The 24,115-nt window shown below is 46.5% G+C and overlaps 1 protein-coding gene across 1 annotated transcript in view; it reads right to left on the minus strand.

Moving 5' to 3' along the window:
• Positions 1–24,115, minus strand: part of CYBB (cytochrome b-245 beta chain) — a 370,087-nt gene that overhangs the window by 302,365 nt on the left and 43,607 nt on the right. The window contains exon 2 of the mRNA XM_069636562.1: positions 6,921–7,016. Coding sequence (XP_069492663.1) covers positions 6,921–7,016 — 96 coding nt within the window. The remainder of the gene's footprint in view (positions 1–6,920; positions 7,017–24,115) is intronic.

The raw sequence follows: 24,115 nt of genomic DNA on the forward strand, positions 1-24,115 counted from the left end.
ATCAAAATGTATTTTTCTTTATGAGTTGATCTCGAGAACACAATTGAAAAAGCTCCACACTAGCAGCGAGTGTGTGGTGGTTAGGTTTCTTTCATCCTTTTTTCAGCACATAGGTTTCCACTCCTCATCAGGTTGAAATGCCCCGTGGATGCATTATCTGGTCTTCGATCGAAGGCCAGTACAGTATAGCCAAGAGCATACTCATTGCGTGTGAATGAAACCGGTGTATCACGCATGTGCTTTCCTGTGACAGCCACCAGCCCCATGTATTCTCTGATTATCTGCAGAAGTCCAGAATTGGGAGTGTATGCTTTGGCAGGAATCAGAACACTGTCCTTATGCAGCACTGGATAGTTCATGTTACAGTGTTTGAACTCAAATTGATTTTTATCATAGGCCCACTGAGTGCTGTTGTTTCAGCAATCCCCATAATGATTATTCTTGGGATCTGCCCCGGAAAAAGGTTTTCTTGACTGATACCACGCCTACCGGTAGGAATGCTGAAGACTTTGAGGCCGACTCTCTCCATAGGATACTTCATGTTAGATATTTGCAGTGCCTCTGCATGCACAGTCTAATAGTCTAAGCGACGCTTACACGTTTAACGAATAATCTGGCTAATATGATGACTAGATTTTATTATTCAGCATAACCGCTCATGAGTCAAAAAGCATCCGTGTTTCTGGATATTTAAACTTTAAGATCAATGCCGTTGATCAATAGTTAATCCTGAAAGAAAAGGTCCTCGTGTAGACGGCCTAGAAAATCAAATACTCTACTGGTCCTGATGTGATGGGCTCTTCTCTCGAATCCCTTGTTATCACCGTCCAGAGCAATGCTGTTGAAATGCCCTGTGGTATCATGATAAAAGAGACTCTCAGAGAGATGCTTATCCAGGACATCATGGCCATAATTTACCAGGTTCTCTTTATAGGCCCTTGGTGGGTTTTGGGGGGCTGCACATCAGTGATGCTGAGCTCTTCTTCTTAACGCTCCTACGTGGTTTATAAATGAGGCCTGATTTGTACTGCCCCTCCTTTTTCTGTTTAGTGAGACGCTCAGCAACTGCTTTTATCACGCGTCCCACAGCGTCTTTTGCAATATTGCTGGCTGCCGTTTTCATGCGCGGTTTAGCAAATGCAAATCCATGAAGTAGAAAGGGTATCACGCATCTAAAAAGACTTTCTAAAGATACCACCGAGTCCCACTTCATACATTATGGGAGTTCTGCTGAAATATGGCTGATTGCCGTAACCTGCCTTGTTCATGCCATATTCCATATAGGCTCTGGGGTCTCCATAGTTCTTTACCACAGCCATTATAAAGGTGTTTTATTAGTCTTCCTGCTGGAGCGATCTGAAGTGCAACCGCTGTCAGATTTAGCTGTATTTAAATGATACAAACTGTACTTGATCATCTCTTATCTGTATGTTGATGGTGTCAAAATATTTTTTACACACTGGAACATAATTGGGTTTGTTGTATTTAATGTTCACGATATCATTGTTTTTGCCTTTAATCGCCACGGTTCTAAGCAACGCAGCGTAGCTCCCCTCCACCCGTTGATACTTCACGATATTGCTGTAAAGCAATACGCTTTAAAAAAACATTAATGTCGGTGCAGGTGTTATCCCACGGTTCTTTACTTCCTATGTGTTGCACAGTCCTCAATATGTTGCGCAAACTCCCCACTGTTGAACACCTAACAGATCGGTCAGGACCCTGTAAAAAACATTCCTCTAGCGTTGTATTGCCGTACTTCAGTATATTTGATACAGCTTTGTTGATGACCCTCACAAGTTCCTGTATATTTGAATAATGCATCTTGTGAAATCTGCCCAGCCAATTCTGCAGAGGGTTTGTTCATTTTCTGATAAAGGTTGCTTCCCCGGGGCTAAAGTATCCAATGATCAGATGTACTGAACTTCAGTGAGCGCCAACGTCCATTGACCCTCCAGATTTACTGGATTGGGCAGCTTCACGGTAAAGTTGGATATTGTGTTGCCTGGAAATGTCTCGGCTGAAGCGTTGCTGGGAAGCATAATATAAAAAGGTGCAAACTCTATTTCAACCACACGTTACACACCCGTGGCCTCTATGGATCCGGCTGACACCCAACTGTGGAATTTCTCAGGCCACCCCAGCGATTTATCTAAATACTGTTTCTTGGCACCACAACCTTTACTCTTCATGACTTTTTCGATTCTAAAAACTTGTGAAGAAAGGGTTCCTGGAATGCCCCTCCTCACCCCCATGAACCGGCCCGAAGATCAAAAACAAACAAAGCCACTGGCTATTTCGGACAGCCGCCAGGAGGGCCAGTGACATCTACATATGTGGAAAGATATTATCTTAGACAGCCATTCAAACCTTATGCAGTAAATGTCTTTATGGATACCAGTGTTCTAACACTGGTCATGGATCCAAATGCTTCAATGGATGATGGATGACGTTGACTAATGCAGAGAAACCAATGTGCTAACATCATTAGTGACACCATGACATAGCAACATTAGTCACGAAGTACACTTGCAGTCATGCAAAGAGTTACACAAACATACACTTGCATGAAGAACATGCTTACATAGTTCTGTAGATAGAGGACTGATAAATATACATACTGTCAAAAGCTTTTTTATATTTCTTATTAGCCACGTGCAGGAACGCTGAATGCAAGGCAACAAAGAGATGCAGGGCAAGCTTGCAGATGCTTGTGGCAACTAACCCTATGGACCTACTGGATCATGTAAGGAGCCTGGAAGGACTGAATGTGACTAACCTATAGGAAACAGCACGGTATAGAGATGTTGAAATCAAAGTATAAGTATAATGAGAATCACATGAGACCACAAGCCACAGGACTAGAGATGAGGGAAAGCAGAAGCAGGCTAAATAGAACAGCAGGTCAGGGCTCGGGGCCAAGGTCAGAGACAAGCAACACATTTCAAACCTAAAATGACAGTGGGCCAGCTGCAGAAAAACTGAATAAATCCTCATAAATTGCAGACGAGAAGAGCATGATTTCATGGTCCTCATTTAGTGATGCAGCCGAGCTAGACAATGGTTATTCACCCAAATTTATATTAGGTTTATATCAAACCATATCAAAAGGGGGTGGGACTAAGGACACATAAGGGGCATTCCCACCTGTCCAAATTTACTTGATGTAAAAAGGGGGCCCCATGAACTACTTATGTGGAAATGGAAGGATGTATTTCTACAAATGTTATATCTTGTTTTACAAATCTGTTTATTTTTTTTTTTTTTTTTTTTTTTTTGTTTAATCACAAAATAAGATTTTACAATACGGACTATGGATTCTATCAACAACATCGTTGTCATCACCAGCTTTGCCAGACTTTTTCTATCCTATGTCGTTAAGTTCGTTGTTGGATTCGCGTAGTTAGCCTGTGCTTTACAACATCCATTTATCTGGTTCGATTGTTTATTGCTTGTCGTTTTCATTTAATAATTTGCTGTCGATGTGTCGGACCATTTGTGCCATTGCGATTTGCCATGTTGTTCTTTCTCCTCCTAATAGTCGCGCCCACCATGTCGCTTCTTCTGCCAAAATGTCAAACCCTGCCATTGGTGCGAGATATTGTGATCTGATACTAGCAGTGGCTGGGCAGCTCATGATTAGGTGCCTTAGTGTTTCTTTTGGAGGGACAGAAGTGGTTTTGCAAAAGCGGCATCCATTTGTTGTGACTTGTCCGCGAATGTATAGTATCTCCCTTGTTTTGTACAAATTTAGCCGTGCACGCAGGATAGCAGTACGAATATGTTTACTTGGGCATTGGATGACATATCTTTGTAGTTCATTCCTTTTTAGGGTATTGCCAGGGAGATGTGAGGTGAGTTTTAGTTTCGATGCGTTATCTAATGTCATGGCCCAGTCATTGTCTTTTAGTTTTTTTAGTATTTTGCATGGGTTGCTTATGAGCTCCTGCTCTTCGCATGCGATGCTCTTCATAGCTAGTTGATTTTTGTCTTGCCAGTCATTTAGCATTTTACATTTTCTACTATTCATTTCGCATTTTAATAGCTTGAGGACTTCGTTATTGTGTGCAAGTAGACATTTTCTGTACAGCATAAGGGAGTTGCAGAGAACTGTACATTCTAACGATAGTAAACTCAGCTCACGCCTGATTGCTGACCCTGATACTGACAGTGGAAGATGTAATACTGTGCGCCAGAACAGCGCTTCCAACTTAGCCCATAAGCCTGTTGGCAAGGTGGGCATCGCTTCTGCACCATACGTAATTGACGGCACCACTTTCATTTTATAGAAATTGATAGTTGGTATTAATGAGAATTTTCCAAATTTGCCATCCACAAATTTAGCTTGTGCTGCTAGTTTCTTAGTCTTTGCATAGAGTTCTGTCTGCATAGCTGTTTCCTTTTGTGAGCTGTCCATAGGTACTCCTAAGTATTTGCATTGCGCAACGGTCTCTAGATTGATTTGACCCAAATGCCATTTAAACTTATTTCTTTGTTGATTTCTTTGTTTGTTACCGTTGTTTTGGAGAATCATAACTTTGGTTTTGCTCGTGTTTATTTGCAAGTGATTTTTTATGGCATAGATTTGTAACGCATCGAGTTTTCGCTGCAGACCTATTTCCGTCTGATCGAATATGGTTAAATCATCGGCGTACAGAAGGTGCCCAATCTTCGTTTGCCCCAGCTTTGGCGGAAATGCTCTGGTTGTTTAGTTTATGCAATTAATATCGCCAATATAAGCCAAGAAGAGTGCAGAAGCTAACGGGCATCCTTGTTTTACGCCTCGGGTGCTATGAATTTCATCTGATAGCAGTCCATTACGATTCAAACGCACTTTCATTGAGGTGTCGCAATGTAGTGCTTGGATTGGGGCCAGTAGCTCAGCTGGACATTGCCACGCTTTTAGTTTGTCCCATAGTATTGATCTTTCTACTCGGTCAAAGGCTTGCGTGAAGTCGATGTATACAGCATATAGATGTTGCTTGTTTTGCAATGCGTTTGCTTTTAGCGTGCTGCACAATAAGATGTTGCAAGTTGTACCTGCACTTTTCTTAAATCCCAATTGGAATGGGTCATTGCACCTGGCTCCCACTGCCCATTTTTGGAATTTGGCCATTAGGAGTGAGGCATACACCTTACCCATTACATCCAGTAGTGCAATCGGGCGAAAATTCTCGGGATTACTCATATTGCCTTTCTTGTAGATTGGGATGATTATCGCTTTGGTCCAGGAATGGGGTATGGACTGAGTTTCTGTGCAGCGCTGAAATATGACACTCATTAGCTTTGCCCAATCTTTTGGATGACTTTTTAACTCAGCGTTCGAGATCCCGTCTGGCCCTGGTGCCCTGGAGTTTTTTAGTTTAGTGATGATGTTCACGATGTCCTCTTCCTGTTCTAATTCAACCCAGGGAACTGTGGGTACTTGTTGTTCTTTGTCGGGAGTGAGTAAGGCTGATTGGAAGACTTTGGTGAAATGCGTTATCCAGGTTGCTTGATTGATGTTGTTTAAGATCTGGTTGTTCGACGTGTTATCGGCGTCTTTTATTAGAGACCAGAATTCTCGGCTATTGTTAGTGACGAGAGCTTTAGTTATTTTCTCAGCATCCGCTTGGTATAATCTGTTTATAGTGTGTAAGGTGTATATTGTAAGCACTTTCACAAGTTAATAATACAAAAATCTCAATTCTATTTATGCTGCACATATAATTGCATGCAGTGATCACCAACACTTGCATGTATGTGCTACTGGTCCCCGACATGCAATTTACAAAACTCTCAAAGCAGAGTGTAAAATTAAAGAGTAAAGCAAGGTGATATCACCCGTACTCTTTACTGTTACTTTCTGCTTTCCAATAAATAAAACAGAGCCTGCAAAAACGCTTTGCAGGAAGTGTTTTTCATAATGGATTCTAATGGGATCTGACTGCTATACACCAGGTGTAAAAGCATGATGTATTCCATTGGAATCTTTGGTTTTACGCCTGCCGGAATAAAACATTTCTGCAGGTGTGAAACAAAATCCTCTCAGGAAAGCAAAGTGGAGATGTACAATCAAATGAAGCGTAAAAAGAAAGTATAGAGGCATTTTTTATTCTTTCCAATTGCGCTCCAGTTCATTACAAATTGATACCCAATATCTTCATAGACCACCTTCTTGTCACTTTAAATAGACACGAATTCCACTATGAAAAATGATCCAGTCCAGCACATTTTCAAACAAATGCAAATTGTATGCAGGGGATCTAAAACGCTTGCACTTAAGTGCTTATGGTCCGCAGCATGAATTGCCTACTTTTGCAAATCAGACTGCAAATGTTAACAGTTACACTAAGCTAAAGCACCACCACTCTTTACTTTTACACCCCATTTTGCAAAAAGGAGACCCTGCCTGCAAATTTCACTTTGCATGAGGTTTTTGCTAATGGATTCCTACGGAATCCGCCTGCTCGAGGCAGATTCCAGAACAATTCAATAGTTTTGCGCTGGCATGAAAATCTCATGCAGGCATAAAATGAAGCGTTCACACAAGACAGAGTAAAGCACTCCGCAGAGGTTAACTTCTGTGTGGCCCAAGCATGTTAATGTGCTGTAGCAGTGTCTTTCCTAAAATAACTATACTGCTAATTTCATGAAAAGAAGTTGGACCAGTCTGACTTCATAATTGGCCACACATATGAACATGCTTCTTAAATATCAGGAACATAGTCGTAACTAATTGTAAAGATCCATTGTTTTCAAGGCAACAAAGCACAATAATCTGTTTTTCTGATTTTTTCTATTTGAATTTTCCTAAAAAGGATCATCTCATACACTGTGGTATGCTTTTTAATCACATGGGTACTATACTTTAGACATCTCATGTGTGATTGTAGAGATTTGCATCATAAAAACAGGTCCTGCATAGTAACCTTACTTACCCCATATAGTTCCCTGGAGTAGTAGTAAATTGGCCCCACGTCATACACGAAGTAGAACCAAACAAACAGGAATCCATTGAGTCCCAACCACACAAGCTGAAAGAACAAAAGAATCCTCATCACATATGTAATTCATGCAGATTCATGCACATAACATACAATGCATGGGCTTTCAACCTTTGGCTCGCCAGATGTTTTGGACTACAACTCTCAACAGCACAAGCTAGCATACTCAATGGTGAAGGATCATGGAAGATGCAGTCCAAAATATCTGTAGAGCCAAAGGTTGCCGACCCCAGATATATAGTTATATAACTTACACTCATATAACCCACTATTGGATACATTTTGACAGAGGCATTAAATGGGACGAATTGAGAACATCATGTGGAGACAAGCATGCTGCAGGTTTTTTTTCTGAACTGTGTCTTTTTTCATCCGGATTCTCCAGACAGAGCGTGTCATGGAGTAGGAAATATGTTCTGAGCATTTCTGAACTCGTTAAGGGGAAGCTGACAGTGTCTCCCACAAGATCCCATTTTCATGCAGATGGAGAGGCTTAATTGGCAATTAATTCCTCCATGGGTTTTCATGGGCAGAAGCAAAGCACACAATTCCTGGTTGAGCTGTAAAAGGCATGGGAACCCAGGAACCACCTGGATTCCCATGCCTTTTTAATTCTGCGGCTGGGGATTGTGTAAAATCTGCCAGAGCAGATCGTAGGTTTGAACCTAGCAGCAGATAAGGTCTGCTCCAGTAGATTTTAAATCTCAATTAATAATAGCCTATATGTTCAGTAAACCGTATAACTGTAATATTACAATCCTTTTTGTTCACCTCAGCCGCAATGCCAGTCCATGAAGCAAGATATGGCTTATACTGATGCAACACTACCCCAACGCATCTCATCTTTACCTGAACCACTAATATTTGCTCGCAGATTGGTAAAAAAAAAAAAAATTAACAACCAATGGAAGACAAGTGATTATTTCTCAAGTAAATTACCATACTCTCTTCAACATTCTCTGAAGAAGCATTCTTTCTGCAAGTAACATACCCAGAAATAAAGCATCATCAGAAAGGGAAGTAAGTGCTGGTATGACCCCCCCCCCTGCCCAGCAAATATCTAGTCACTCATCCCTGCCACTGGTACATAGAGTGATCATCTCTTCATTCAGGGGCACAGCTAGGCCCATCTCGGGCTGAGTAAAGCAAGGGCTTTGGTGAACGCTCAGGGCTGTTAATGGCCCTGAACACCCTTGAATGCCGCAGCAATCACTATACATTACAACTGCCCAGTTTCTTGTAAAAAGGGCAAACAAATATGGTTGGTACCACGGTAAATAGAAAAGAGAGTAAGTCCCCTTTGTATTTCCATGGTTGTGGTTTGGATAGAGTGTGGGTGGCCAAGCCAGCGAGGTCTCAGGACAAGCAATAAGTGGAGTAACGTGGAAAGGGTGGGAGCAAAGGGTGAAGGATTCCTTTAGGGGCCAGTGGAATGGTGGTAGACACCCAAGGGAGGCACTGGGATGGCCAAGAGAATATGGGCCATCACCAACAGATTCCACACACATCCCCGGTGTTCAGGCAGTCTCAAAATCCCAAACAGCACCAGAGGAATTGGAGTCAGTCCAAACCAAACTCAATGACGGATTAGACCAAGTGCAAGTCAAAATCCAGCTTTACTAACAACAAAACAAGGCAGAGCCAGCATACAAGCATTCAAATCTTGTTGCTCTCAACATGTTAATAAAAAACAATTGCTTAAGTACTATAAATGTGTCATTAGTGACCTCATAACATAATCTCAGTTTACAAACCTACAAGGAATGGGGATAGGTTAGGGGGTTTGGCTACATATAGATTCTATAGCGGTTAAACATTTGATTGGGTTACGAATATCTGATGTCTCCACCTGGAACCAGCCCTATATTGATAAAGATTAAAAATACACCATCTCTACGACAAGTGATTGGTTGGCATACTACTTAATGCACGGCACGACACTAGGGATTCTGATAGGTTGGCTCTCTGCTAACCAAGCTTGGACACTTGACAGGTCGTCAAGATATGATTCAGGCAGAGAGTAGGGAGAGAGAGGCCTGTGGACTGTTCTTTCTTCAATGAAAACGTAACATCCCTCCTTCTCAGGCCATGAGGCTGGGCAATCTCTTTCTAATTGGCGTTGTGTGGCATCTCACATATATGTGAGTGCTTAGGGAGTACTGCAGGTATCCTATTTATGTTGGCTTCTAATGAATAGTCATTGTTCTCCAATTATGGGTCACATGCTAAAGGACCATGTATGAAATTGAATTATCTCCTATTTATTGAGGTTTTAGCTAATATTAACGTGTGTGTCGTGTTTTCTGTTGCCACCAGAGACACTTTGGTGTTATTCTTCATTGAGCCTTTTGGCTTACTGTCTTACTGCACCTGGCTAACAGAGACTAGTTGTAGTTTTATAGAACCTTAATTACTCTGGGAATAAACTGCTTGTGTCTTGACACTTGCTATCACATGTCTTTGTTCTGCCGTTCCAATCCTCCCTTATTTCACTCTAACCATGGCACTAGTTGCCAGCTACTGTCTGAGCTCTGCACAGATATGTATTTCTGTGAATTCAGCTTTTAAGTGTTCCCGGGGTCCTTAGCTGATCATCTCTCCCTCCTCCTCTGTGACGATTACCACTATCTACAGGTCACCTGGCACTACAACCCTGTTCCTCCCTGAATAGGCCAATTTCTGCCCCTCTCTTCTATTTCCATCCCTAACACACTAAGTTACTAAGGAAAACTGTGACCTTCTGGATCCAGAAGAAGGCTTCTCCTGTTCTGCACTCCAACTAAAATGTTCAGTTCTTGACAAAAAAACACAATTATCAAGTATAAGGTGGGAGTCCCTTCTACTCATCTTCTTTCACCTCACAAATGTCTTATCAAGCCTGGTTGCGGAACCTGCAAAATAAGACATCCTGACCACTAACCCTGGCCTACCCATCACATACACATATGTCAGTGCAACTTCCAGACAGGTCTTCAACAATATCCTATTCTCTGTCCCCTCCCCAGATCTATGGATTCTGCATCTCATCTCTGCTTTCTCCCCTTTCACATCTTCTCCCATTAATGGCAGCACCAAATGGGAAGTCCTCTAGGCGGGCTTCACACCATCTAGGTATATCATTAATTTCTATCACACTGGCACTATCTTGGTTCAGGGTCCTCAACCCAACCTCCTTCTCTTTGACCGACACCCGCCATCCCTCCTTAACTTCCTTCCCACATCTGCTACTCCTTCTTCCACTCTCTTTGCCCCCCCCTCCGACTGGTATACCATGCCTCTGTTCCCCTCCTCAGAAAACCATCAAAGGTGGAGGCTTCCTTCATCTAGCCACAAGTAACGCTCACCCAGCCATCAAACACTGTGCCAACATCTGCCTCCTTCTTGAAGACATTGACCTCAACATCCTCGCTCTTGCTGAGACGTGGTTCAGTGCCAGCTCAGTCACTGTTTTTGACTCCCTTCTCCCTGATGGCTACAACATCATCTCCAATCCTCGCCCTAACCGAGCTGGCACTGGGGTTGCCCTAATTTTCCATGTGTGGGTCCCTACCTCCCTTATACCCACTCAGCCTTACTTTTTCTTTGAGAGCCTTGTTTGCAAGCTGATCATCTCTCCCCACTCCTCTCTGACCATTACCACTATCTACAGGCCACCTGGTGCTACCACCTAGTTCCTCTCCGAATCATCCAATTTCTGATCCTCTCTCCTCACTACCACCTCCAAACTCCTTCTCATGGGCAATTTCAACATCCATATGGACTCCTCTACCATGGCATCCACTCTCTTCCGTGACCTTTGCACCTCGCTCTCTCCATTCTGGTTCAACCCACTTGGCTGGACACCATCCTCAAACACTCTGACCTTTCACTCTCCTCCCCCTGATAACCCCTTTCTCCTGGTCAGACCCCTCTCTCCTCTCCTCTCCTCTCCCCTGGGTCCTCTTGGTCTTCTGACCACACCTCCTCCAGCCTCGCCAAACTCGTTCACGAATGTCCGTTCAATTAAAAAAGTGTCAGCTGCTGCCTTCGCATCCACTGTCATCCCCCCTCCCCCTCTACTGCAGACTCCAGCTCCGACTCTGCTCTCAGCAACCTCCATCTGGTCATTACCAACACTTTGGATATTCTTGCCCCAGTCATGAGGATCCACCTGAAACATGACTCTAAGCATAACACCTGGTAGAACTCTGAACTTGCACGTGCAGAGCAGCGGAACGGAAGTGGCTGACCTCTGGTTCACCCTCGGACAAACTGGCCTGTTGCCTGCTCCAAAGACAATACAGACTTTCCATCCACAACAAGAAAAGGGCTCACATCCAGGCACATGTCTCTGATGCATCCATGTCATGCCCCCGCACTGACCCCCACTCCCCCTTTCTCCCTCACACCCATCTCCCCTACCTGGCGCTTCTAGCCATCATGTTTTCCACCCACATCAGCAGGGGAGGCACGGCAGGTGGGATACCACGGTGGGCAGACCCGCCTCTTTTCGCCCTTTTCCACGGTGGCGGTTGCCATGGCGCCTCCTCCACACCTGGCGATGCCAGCATACCAGGAAGCGCCGGCAGCATCAATCGATGGCCGTGTTGCGCTCCGCGTAACGTGCGCGAGCGGTCACGTGATGCGTCACGTGACTCCGCTCGCAGCTTCCAAAGAAGCCGGCAAATGCAGTGCGTCGCTTCGCAGCTACTTCTCCGGAGGACTGCCAGGCGTTACTTACTGCATCTTGTTACTATCCTTACCTCGACCTCGGAACGTTTTACTTGGACTTGCTTTGGATTACCCTTGGTCTTTGGCACACTCTCTGAACCCCGGACCATCTTGACCTCTGTTTGAACACTGGACTTGGCTCTGGATTGTCCCTCTGTTTCTGAAACCTCGGATTGCTTCAAGTTTTGCCACAGATCAAGTTCTTGCTTCACCCAGGTGTTTCCGGAGTGCAAACTGCATCATCCCAGCCTGCTGTTGGTTTCCCCTGCTGTCTGTGTAGGTCTCCTACCTATGCTACCATCCTTTAGGTAAGCTGGTGTCACTGTACCTTGTTTGCTCCCTCTGCCAGTTGCCTTTTGGGTGTTTCCTTGATTCTAACCCTTTGCCTTACAGCACTCAGGGGTCCTTCCGGCATTCCCGGTACCAGGCTGATGACGACACTCCACACCTGTGGCCTCAAGGATTTCTGGGGCAGTTATTTTTTCCTGCTCGAGCGGTACTTGGGGACGGAGGTATTACATAACTGCACGACCATCAAGTCTGACCCATCGAGTTAGAACAGACTGTGAAGCCGTCTGGTCGTCCAATTATGGATACCTCAGCCGGGGACCCTGTGACTGCTTTAATGCAAGCAGTGACATCGCTTAGGGCAGACATGGCAGCTGCTACCACTGCCCTCTGCACTGACATGGCCAATGCCACTACTCCGTTGCACCACCGCCTTGATGCCATGCAAAGCACACACCACCCCTTGCCTGTAGACGCCGAATTCGGTGATGCCGCTCCACCCCAAAACCCAATCCCTGTCACACCGCCCACCTTGCCAGCCCCACCTGTAGTGGTTCAGACCCCCTTCCCTCTGGCAGCCCCCGAGAGATACCAGGGGGACCCAAAGAAATAGAGCACCTTTATAAACCACTGCAAATTGCACTTTCTCTGTCGACCCCAGGCTTTTTCTGATTCAGTCTCTAAGGCGGCCTTTCTCCTCTCCCATCTGTCAGGTGTGGCAGCCACGTGGGCCAACCCGTTGTTGGAGGGCGACCATCCTGCCCTGTAAGATTTTGAGCTATTAACCCAAGAAATGGACAAAGTTTTTGACACCAGATACAAAGCACAATCCAGAGATATGGAACTCCTAGATCTCACTCAAGGCCAGTCATCTCTCATTGAGTACATCACCAAGTTCAACCAGCTCTCTGCTGAGACCTCCTGGCCAGAGAACAAAAAGGCAGTGATATATTATCGGGGCTTGTGTGGTTCCATGAAGGACGCATTGTCTGTGGTGTCCTCTCTTCCCACAGTCTATGCAGACTTGGTTGACCTGACATTGCAGGTCGACGCTAGATGAGCAGAACGTAGGGTGGAAGCAGGGCTATCCCATACCCCATCATCAACGACATCCGACACCTCACCCGAACCCATGCAGATCGGCGGGGTACGCAGCCCATTACTCATGCCGAACGAGAGCGCAGAAGGACAGACAATGCTTGCTTCTACTGCGGCCTCAACGGTCATTTTGTAAAGGAGTGTCCCCGTCACCCAAAGAACAAGATTCTGGGTTTTCCGAAGACTCGCCCTTGAGATCAGGGGTTGGGGCAAGTCTTATACGAAATCTCTCTGATCCTGCTTTTCGTCCCGTCCGGCCTGTGGTGGTACAGGCATCCTTGAACCCTACTGCTGGCATCTCCCATGCAGTACGAATAGTGATCGACTCTGGAGCTACAGGCTGCTTTATTGACATGGCACTAGCCAGTTCATTGAATCTACCTTTGGTTAAAAAAATACACCCGAACCAGTTCATGCAGTGGATGGGACATCCCTTGCTTCTGGACCAATCATGCAACAGACAACCCAATTGGAATTAGTCATACAGGAAGTCCACAGGGAGAAAATATGTTTTGATCTCATAGCCACACCTCAGTTCGGTGTCATCCTGGGCATCCCTTGGCTGAAAAGGCACAATCCTCTGATTAACTGGGGCACAGGTCAGATCTCCTTCGAATCAGAGATGTGCCAATACTACTGCCTACTGGAGACACCTTGGGTTTCCAGCCCCGCAGACATCCTAGGAGTAGTCGCTTCTTTGGCCATAGAGGACAGTTCCGACATCCAGGACACGCACATGATAGGGGCAATCACGGGCAGTATTCCTCCTGAGTACCATGATTTCTGGGCTGTGTTCGACAAAGGGTCTGCGGAAGGCCTACCTCTGCATCGGTCCTACGATTGTCCCATTGATTTAGTCCCTGACGCTCCAATCCCAAAGGGCCGAATCTACTCCTTGACCCAGACGGAAGAACAAGTCCTACAAGAGTATATACAGCAGGCTCTACGTCTAGGTCACATTCGCCCGTCGACATCCCCAGCTGAGAGCCCTATCTTCTTCATTCCGAAGAAGGAAGGGGATCTCCGCCCCTGCATTGATTACAGGCGCTTGAACGCCATCACGGTAAAAAAACGCTATCCCATACCGCTTATTACCCCGTTGTTAGACAGGCTTACCCATGCCACGATCTACACCAAATTGGATCTCTGTGGGGCGTACAATCTCATACGCATGCGTGACGGAGACGAGTGGAAGATGCCCTTCTGCTCACGACAAGGGTTATTCGAGTACACAGTTATGCCGTTTGGCCTCTGCAACACTCCTGCTACGTTTCAGCGCTTCATGGATGACATATTCAGTGACATCCTGAACGCTTACGTGGTAGTGTACTTAGATGACATACTGGTTTTCTCTTCCTCCCTCAATGAACACATCATGCATGTTAAGGAAGTGCTGGGACGGCTTCAAGCCAATGCACTATTCGCTAAACCCGAAAAGTGTCTTTTTCACACCAGTCAGGTCGAGTTCTTGGGGTTCCATATCTCTCCCGTGGGTCTATCTATGAACCAGTCCAAAGTCCGGGCGATCAGCGAATGGCCAATCCCAACCAATCTCAAGCAGTTACAGTCATTTATGGGATTCGCTAACTTTTACTGACGGTTCATTGCTGGGTTCTCCTCTATTGTGGCACCTCTCACTGCTCTCACTAGCCCTTCCATCCCCTATGTCTGGTCCATGGAACGCTTTTGACTCTCTGAAAACCATGTTAACCACTGCTCCAGTGTTGCAACACCCTGACCCTGAGCTCCCGTTTGTTCTCGAGGCAGACGCCTCTTCCTACGCACTGGGCGCTGTATTGTCCCAACCCTGTCCTACCGCTGGCCGTTTGCATCCGGTAGCGTTTCACTCACGTAAATTCACGACAAGCGAATTGCACTACATGGTTACGGAAAAAGAGCTTCTGGCCATTAAGGACGCTCTACAAACCTGGAGGCACCACCTCTTGGGTGCAAAACACCAGACTGTGGTGTTCTCTGATCATAAGGATCTCCAGGACCTTGCCTCCCTGAAATGTAAAACAGCCGACAGGTACGTTGGCACCTCTTCTTTGCCGCGTTCTATTTCGTGGTCAAACACAGACCTGGTGTCGGGCATGGGAAAGCAGATGCCCTGTCTTGTTCTCCTGGGGGGGAGATTCTCCCATCATTCCCTGAGACCTTGTTGGGTAAGACTCATGTAGTTTGTGTCTGCACACCGTCGCCTTCCTTGCAGTCCACCATACGGCAGTGGGTCTCCCAATATCCACAATCACTAACAGAATGGGATCCAGTTATGCAGGATGGGCTGCCTTTCGTACACGGGAAGCTCTTCCTTCCCACAAGTGAAACCAGGAATCTAGCGTTAGACTGGTCTCATGATGCTGCCATTAACAGTCACCCCGGGCAACATCGCACTCTAGACCTCCTCAAACGCTGGTGACTATGAAACGCGATGTGCAGAACTATGTCAATACCTGTTCGGTTTGTGCCCAGGGCAAGTCACACAGGGGCCGGCCCTTGGGTCTTCTTCTCCCTCTCCCCGTTCCTCCATGGCCTTGGCATGTGGTCTCAATGGACCTGATCACCGATCTGCCACGTACACAGGGTTTCGATACCATTTAGGTCGTCGTCGACTCCTATACCAAACTGGCGCATTTTATACCGTGCAAGGGGGTACCCTCAGCCCCAGTCTTGGCTAAGCATTTCTTTAGGTCTGTGTTCTGTCTTTTTGGCTTGCCCCATGTGTTAGTTTCCGATCGTGGCACGCAGTTTACCTCCCGATTCTGGAGTGGCCTCACCTCTCTACTTGGGATCGACGCTCACTACTCCTCTGCTTAGCATCCAGAGAGTGATGGGCAGACCGAGAGGGTCAATCAGACATTAGAGCAGTATCTACGCTGTCTGACATTACAGTACCAGGACACATAGCTCAACCTGTTGCATCTCGCCGAGTTCGCCTACAATAATACACTGCACTCTGCTACTGGGTTCTCACCTTTCTTCGCCCTCTATGGCCAACATCCCCGTACTCTCCCCATTCCGGACTTCTCCTCTTCTGATACCCCCACCGCTTCGGCCTGTGCTCGGGATCTGGTTTCAGTCCATGCCAAAACGTTGGTCCACCTGTGCGAAGCCCAGGCCTCCATGAAAAACGCTGCTGACAGGAGGAGGGTGGATGCCCCTGCTTACAGGGTGGGGGACCGGGTTTGGCTCTCTACCCGCCATTTGCACATCCCTGGCTGTCGCAAACTGCTTCCTCATTTTGTGGGTCCGTATGGGGTGGTCAAGGTCCTGAACCTGGTGGCGTTGCGCCTGGCGGTGCCCCCCACCTGGCGCATCCACCCAGTGTTTCATGTCTCCCTGCTTAAGCCATGCCTTGGCCCCACCCGGTTGGCTGCCCCTCCTGCCCCGGTCTCCGTCTTGTCCCCTGATGTGTTTGAGGTGCGGGCTGTTCTGGGTTCCCATATGTACAGGGGTGGGTTGCAGTATCTGGTGGACTGGCTGGGTTATGGTCCTGAGGACCGCTCTTGGGTTGCTTCCCGGGATTTTCATGCTCCTCGTTTGGTGGCCCGGTTTCACCGCGAGCACCCTTCCAGACCACGCAGTCATGGGCCTTTAGGGGGGGCTCTGTCACACCCCCGCACTCACCCCAACTCCCACTTTCTCCCTCACACCTGTCTCCCCTACCTGGCGCTTCTCGCCATCATGTTTTCCACCCACATCAGCAGGGGAGGCACAGCAGGCGGGATACCACGGTGGGCAGACCCGCCTCTTTTCGCCCTTTTCCATGTTGGCGGTTGCCATGGCGCCTCCTCCACACCCGGCGATGCCAGCATACCAGGAAGCGCCGGCAGCACCCATTGCTGGCTGTGTTGCGCTCCGCACAAAGCGCGCGAGCGGTCACGTGATTGGTCACGTGACTCCGCTCGCAGCTTCAAAAGAAGCCGGCAAATGCACCGTGTCGCTTCACAGCTACTTCTCCGGAGGACTGCCAGGCGTTACTTACTGCATCTTGTTACTATCCTTACCTCGACCTCGGAACGTTTTACTTGGACTTGCTTTGGATTACCCTTGGACTTTGGCGCGCTCTCTGACCCCCCCGGATCATCTTGACCTCTGTTTGAACACTGGACTTCGCTCTGGATTGTCCCTCTGTTTCTGAAACCTCGGATTGCTTCAGGTTTTGCCACAGATCAAGTTCTTGCTTCACCCAGGTGGTTCCGGAGTGCCAACTGCATCATCCCAGCCTGCTGCTGGTTTCCCCTGCTGTCTGTGTAGGTCTCCTACCTATGCTACCATCCTTTAGGTAAGCTGGTGTCACTGTACCTTGTTTGCTCCCTCTGCCAGTTGCCTTTTGGGTGTTTCCTTGATTCTAACCCTTTGCCTTACAGCACTCAGGGGTCCTTCCGGCGTTCCCGGTACCAGGCTGACGACGACACTCCACAAATGTGGCCTCAAGGATTGCTAGGGCAGTTATTTTTTTCTGCTCCAGCGTTACTTGGGGACGGAGGTATTACATAACTGCACGACCATCAAGTCTGACCCATCGAGTTAGAACAATCCAACAACACGGCTGAACTCTTTAAACTCTGCAGGGAGCTAGCCAACCTATCCGCAGTCTCCTCCTCACCTCTCCCCTCCCAAGTCCTCTGCAACACATTGGTCATTCACTTCACCACAAAAACTAAGGACATCTTGAGCACCCTTGCTTCCCTCCCCCTGCCCTTTTCTCACCCCATGCCTCCTACAAACCTCCTTCCACCCTCTGCGTTTCTCTGTTCCTTCTTTCCTATCACACCTGATGAGGTCATCAGAGTTGTCTGCTCCATGAAGGTCACTTCCAAACAGGTTTCACCCTGCTCCTCCAGAACCATTAAGGACAATGTTGGCTCACTTTCCCCTGCACTTGCTGATCTATGCAACTAATCTTTTGCTACTGGATCCTTACCCTCCTCTGTCAAGCACTCCCTTGTGTGCCCCTCCCAGAAAAAACCTTCTGCTGACCCGTCCTGTCCAGCCAAATACCGACCCATATCTATCACCCCCTTCCTTGGGAAACTCTTGGGGAAGCTGGTCTTTACCCAACTGAACCAGCAAACTGAATGTGTTGGTTGCCTCCACGACCATAAATATGGATTCTGAGCATCCAGAGGCATGGAAACTGCTCTTCTGAACACCCGTGAGGAACTGCTTGCATCTCTTGATTCCAACTCTCCAGCTGTTCTCATTCGCTCAATCTCTCCTCTGCATTTGGTATGGACAACCACTCCATCCTCATAAAACGGCTCCACAATACCTTAGGTATCTTGGGGCAGGCACTGGATTGGCTGTTCTCTTTCCGGAGTGACCATCGATGGCAGGTCATTCTGGGCGCTTTCTACTCCCCCACCTCTATCACCACCTGCGGCGTCCCCCAAGGCTCCAACCTTTCTCCTTGGCTCTTTAACAACTATCTTGCTCAGCTTGCACACCTCATTTCCACCCTCTCCCCAAACTTCCAGTGTTATGCAGATGATGCACAACTCTTCTTTTAACTTCCCTCTGATCCTCTTCTCACTTCATCTATCATTCCTGACTGTCTATCTGCCATCCAATCCTGGTGCACTTCCAATGATCTCTGCCTGAACACTAGCAAGACTGAGATCCTTCCTATTGGGGCTCATGCTCCCTCTTTCTCTGGACATATTCTATGGGTTCTCCCACTTCTCGTTCATCTGATTCCAGGAACGTTGGAGTCATCTTCGACTCCTCTCTCTCCGTCATCCCTCACAATTAGGACCTTGCCAAGAAGTCCCACTTTCAACTGCCCCTCCTCAAAGGAATTCTTCCTTTCCTCACTTTCCCCCAGAAGCTCAATGTCTCTAGAGCTCTGGTTCTCTCTAGGCTAGACTACTGCAAAATGCGTTACCTTAGTCTACCCTCTTCCTCTCTACAACTCCTGCAGCTAATCCAGAAAAGGGCTGCAACACGTTTCCTTTGCCTCAAGCCCAGGGACCGCTTCTCTCCAGTGCTAAAAACTCTCCACTGGCTCCCGTTTGCTGCAAGAATCAAATTCAAATCCCTCTGCATCATCCATAAGGACCACGTTATCTGCAACTTGCTCTCACTAAATACGCTCCCTCCAGATGTTTACGTTCCTCCGGCACCAACTCTCTGTGTGTTAAACGCTTCGCTAAACAGCAACCTGGTGGCTGATCTCTTTCCTCAGCAGTCTCCCTCCTATGGAACAGCCTCCCCCTTCCTCTTTGTCTTGAACCAGATCTCCTCAAATTCTGGAAGCTCCTCAAGACTTTCCTTTTGACTTCTTCCTTCCCTTTCTCCATCCTCTGCTAAACCACACAGCTGCTGAGATTGGTGACCAGGGCCCTTATGTGTCCTCCTGGGTCCTGGTCTCCCACACCCAACCGTCTACAACCTCCGCCCCTCACAGCACTTTGCATTGGCACCCAGTGGCCTGAGCCACCACAGGCTTGCACTTACCTACTTATTGTTGGTTGACCACTCCACCTAGGCACTTACAACTGCTCACTTCCCTAGAACTTCCCACTTTATACACCTAGCACTTAACCCTACTCCCCCACCCCTTCTTCTCTCTGCACTTGCACGTTCTGAATGTTCACAAGGCCTAGTAGGTACGCCTTTACCTTACAGGGTTATATCTAATTTTACTTCGTGTTCCCTCCCTGTTGCCCCGTGGGCACTTTGAAACATAATTTACTTGTATAAGCGCCTTACAAATGCACAATAAATAAATGAATACATAAATCATAGGGCAGAGTTTGTACCTTTTGTACCACGTTAGTCTTTGCAAGGCAGCACATCTGACTACTTGTTCTGTACCAGGGACACTAAATCCCCAAAGACAAAGAATTAACAACGTTCACTCTCCTTTCACCCAATATAGATAGCTAATGATTATTATTAAATATTTTTAGATCACAGTCTTTGCCCTACAACCCCACTACTTTTGTGGAGTCACAGGGCCAGCCTTTGGTTCAGCTTTGGCAAAATGGATAACATCAACTACTTCCTTTTATCTAGGGTCACTAGCTACTGTTGTGGGATGCATTCCATGCTAATAATGGAAGCCCTGCTCATAGATAGCACATGTATGTTATGGGGAGAAGAGGCAGCTAACATTAGGATTTTGCAAACCCCTCTTCAACACTGTTCATTTGCTCTTGCATTTAACCACCCAAAGTTGGTTGTTTACATAATTCCCCAAGGTGTTTATCCTGAAATGCCTCACAGGTATGTTTTCAATAGTAAATTACACGGAGACGTAATTTTTAAGTACTTAAAATACATGTATTTATACATTCTTGGACATGTAAAACATCTCATGCATATAAAACATTGATCAAGACCAACATATGAACCCCACAGAACGTTTTTACTATTCGAATAGTCGTGATTCAAGTACCCACTGGCAGCAGACACAGCGGGGAACTCTTAAAATTCCCAGTCAAACTCTGCACTGCACACACCAGTTAAGTTTATATCATTGCAACATCCATAATTGTAAATTCAATTAATATGGCACATACTGATGGCTGCTGGAAGTCTCGCCAGAAGATGTATCCCAGAATAGGGTTGAGGGTTGGAGGTGGGGTTCCCTTGGCCCAAGCATCCCTCAGTTCCTGGCAGGGAGCTGACAGGTCTTGTTAAGCTCCCTTTTTCCTCCATCATGCAACCTGCGCCTATTTTCACAGCCCCAATAGTAAATGGGAATAGGAATATATTGTGGGCTTATCCCACTGTCTGGAGAACGTGCAGCATCAGCTCAATTGGCACATGAGCTGCAGTCATACTTTCCAAGGCCTTCAGATGAGCATTCTCAGCCTCGACAAAGATCCACCCTAGACTCTAGCATGCAAAGAGCAAAATATTACATCATTACTAGGATCTCAGAAAAAGAACACTGTGCTAGATTGCATGGAGTGTTAATGGTAATCAAGAGAAAAAGGCCGGGACATCATTTCACCAAAATGCCAGCGGTAGCGGAAGTGACACCACATGAACCTTGACCTCTGATGACATCACAGGAAGTGATGTCATCTGACCCCACCCCGAAGTCACATCACGGGAAGCAATGGAACACGACCTTTCACCCCTTGACAAAACAGGAAGTGGCATCACATAGCATTGTTTCTAAGTACACTGTGAAAAATATGGTTACGTGTTCGTTATCACTGCAAAGTGATATACATTGCATACAAGAATGGATCACCATATGTATCGTGAATATCAGTGTGTATAGGCCCATATTACCAAATTACTGTGAATGCAAGCAGACGTCCAAGGCCAAATGAAAATGATGTATTATAATTATATAGCACTTATGCTTAAGCGCTTCATATAGAACAAATATACATACAACCTGTGTTGGTACTCATTTATCAATCTCAGCAGGAAGAAATGCTGAGTTGACCTTGTCAGGAGTTGAACCTGCACCTGCAGATTACACACACACACATTGCAGCAGTGAGCGCTCTACCCACTGACCTATCTTACCGGCTATTGCTACCAGAAAACCAGCCACTGCAGAAACAAAGGGCCACATGCTGCTGGCTACAGCCTCAATTAAAGAATAGAAAAAAAACGTTTTTCTTTTTTAGGGGTAGCAAGGGAGACCACAGGGGTAGCAAGGGAGATTGGCGACCCTTAAATGACGTCCCTGGAAAAAGGTTGATCCAACTGCTAAACGAATGCACATTCAGGGGTGCTGACTGCACTGCTTTCCCTCATTCTATTCTCTTTTATATAAAAAAGCCTAATTAATAAAATTAATTAATTAATTAATTAATTCTATGCACATGCTCAATCTCGAGGTCCCTCTTTTTTGTCCACTTGTCACCCCCACAGGCTAGCGTCCTTCTTCATTCTTGGGCTGTTCTATTTACTTTCTGGAAAAGTGGTATCTCTCTTTCTATTCCCAGGATGTGGTTTCATTTTGTACCCCTATGTTGCCCCCAGACTTTATTTTTAAATGTCTACATAGGGACACCCCTGTAAACCCTCATTATTTTTCTTGGTTTTTTAATCTTGCTTTCCATCTGATTTCCCCCACCTCCTGCTTCATGGACTGGCCCCTCTTCCATAGAGACCCATAACTTGTTCAGAAAGATTGTCCTCAGAATGTGAAGCAATGATCCTCTCCCAGCTATACGTTATGCGTGGAGGGAAATAAACTCAAGATAGGGTTAGTAGATGTCATGCTCAATAGATTAATAAATCAATCAATTAAATATTTTTGTGCTCATGAAGTATCATGGCAAGTTTATTCCAAATTTTGCAGAGGTCAGAAAGAATGAGAATTGTGATGAAGAAGGTGCTCAACTAGGAGAGGGACAGCGAGTGTCAAAGAGAGTTTGAAGGAGAGCTGCCAGTGGTTTATTTTGCCCCTACGTTCATAATATGTGACGTTGAGGGCAAAACCATCATGGCGATGGATACATGTGACCAGGTCCTGGTGGCACTGCAAAGCCAGATCCATGAGAAAGGACAGCTCAGTTTAGGGTTTGCAGGCTGGTTCTCAGAAATGGCCAGAGAAGATTAATGCCACTCACTATTGAAATGAAGTGTAGTTTATGAAACTTTTCAAGATGTTAATTTGGGTATTTCATTCAGTAATATGTTTGGATCACAAGCCATTACATGCACATTTTAATCCAAATTCCAAGTATATTACCAACACTGTTAAAGACAGAGTCAAGGCAGACACTACTGAAATATATCACTGTGACATATTTGACCGTACCCCAAGATAAGCCTCACTGAGCATATATTGGAGCACAAAAATACCACAGGCTACTGAAGTGGGAGAATGGGACAAAAGACTCCCCCCAATCCCCTCACGCCCCTGGCCTAGAGGATCGCGGCCCAGACACCCGCCACGAGAAGAATTTGCCTATCTACCAGACAACCAAATACCCTGGTACAGGAACATGCGGATGTGCCCACCAGCCTGCCCAACAGCCTGCCCTGCCCAAGCCGACACCTGCGGCATGGATGAACTCGACTGAACCATTCAACAGTAAATAAACACATCGTTAGAGATTCCATGACGACCTAGCCAACGGACAGAACACCAGTGCAACCATGCACACTGGACACTCCCACACCAATCCACACGAAGAACATATTCAGTGCTATGACGTAGGTGACAGAAACACCCACTGACGCGCATCTTTATTATTTTTCACATAGGGTTTTCAAAATGCAGAAATGCAAGACGCACAAAGCACTCATCTAAAATGCTTGCTGACGCTTCTCCTAACCCATGCATTGTGGTGAAAAATGCAACGAAGACATGATACGGAATACGAAGCAATATGATACCGTAACTTAAAGTGCCGTGCATCAAACATCCCCACCTATGCACCAGGCCCAAGTAGGCCGCAAGCAAGAGCCTCCACGAACATTGAACGAGCAAGAGTACAATTGCTGACCCTGCAGAATGAGCCCAGCGAGAACTGACAGCCAAGGGGGCAATGTTGCAACTCGCATGCCACAATCACGAAGCCAAGGTCAGACCTGAAAACTAAGCCAGACACGCAGAGGCAAATACAATTTTAAATGCGCAGAATTCTGCCTCAACCACGGTCTCTCCTCACGTGACCAAGCCGAACCTGACAGGGTGCCAGACCCAGGAGGGAGATGTCGCCTGGGTCCCACGTTTTGAGACACAGGCTGCAACAATGAAATGACCCAATGGACACCTACAGCGGTGGGAATAGTCTGTTCTCAAGCATATGAGCAAATCCACGTATTGTCTGCACAAACACATAGTTACATATTGTTGCAAATGACAGGTACACCGTGAGCTGGGAACAACGATGGTCCCAGGCTGGGGGGCTCGCGAGTGGACAAATCAGAACATGGGGCACTCATCACTGACGCCATTAACATTAGCCAATCATCAGGGGTCTCTGTGTAACAATTTTCATGTATCTAATAGAAGGGACAACCCAAGTATACCACCTGACTAACCCTTAACCACTAACAATCTCCTCTATACGTGTGCTATACTAACCCTACCACTCGAGGAACCA

Source organism: Ambystoma mexicanum, chromosome 7p, assembly GCF_040938575.1.
Source record: "Ambystoma mexicanum isolate Mex_15411 chromosome 7p, UKY_AmexF1_1, whole genome shotgun sequence".
NCBI lineage: Eukaryota > Metazoa > Chordata > Amphibia > Caudata > Ambystomatidae > Ambystoma > Ambystoma mexicanum.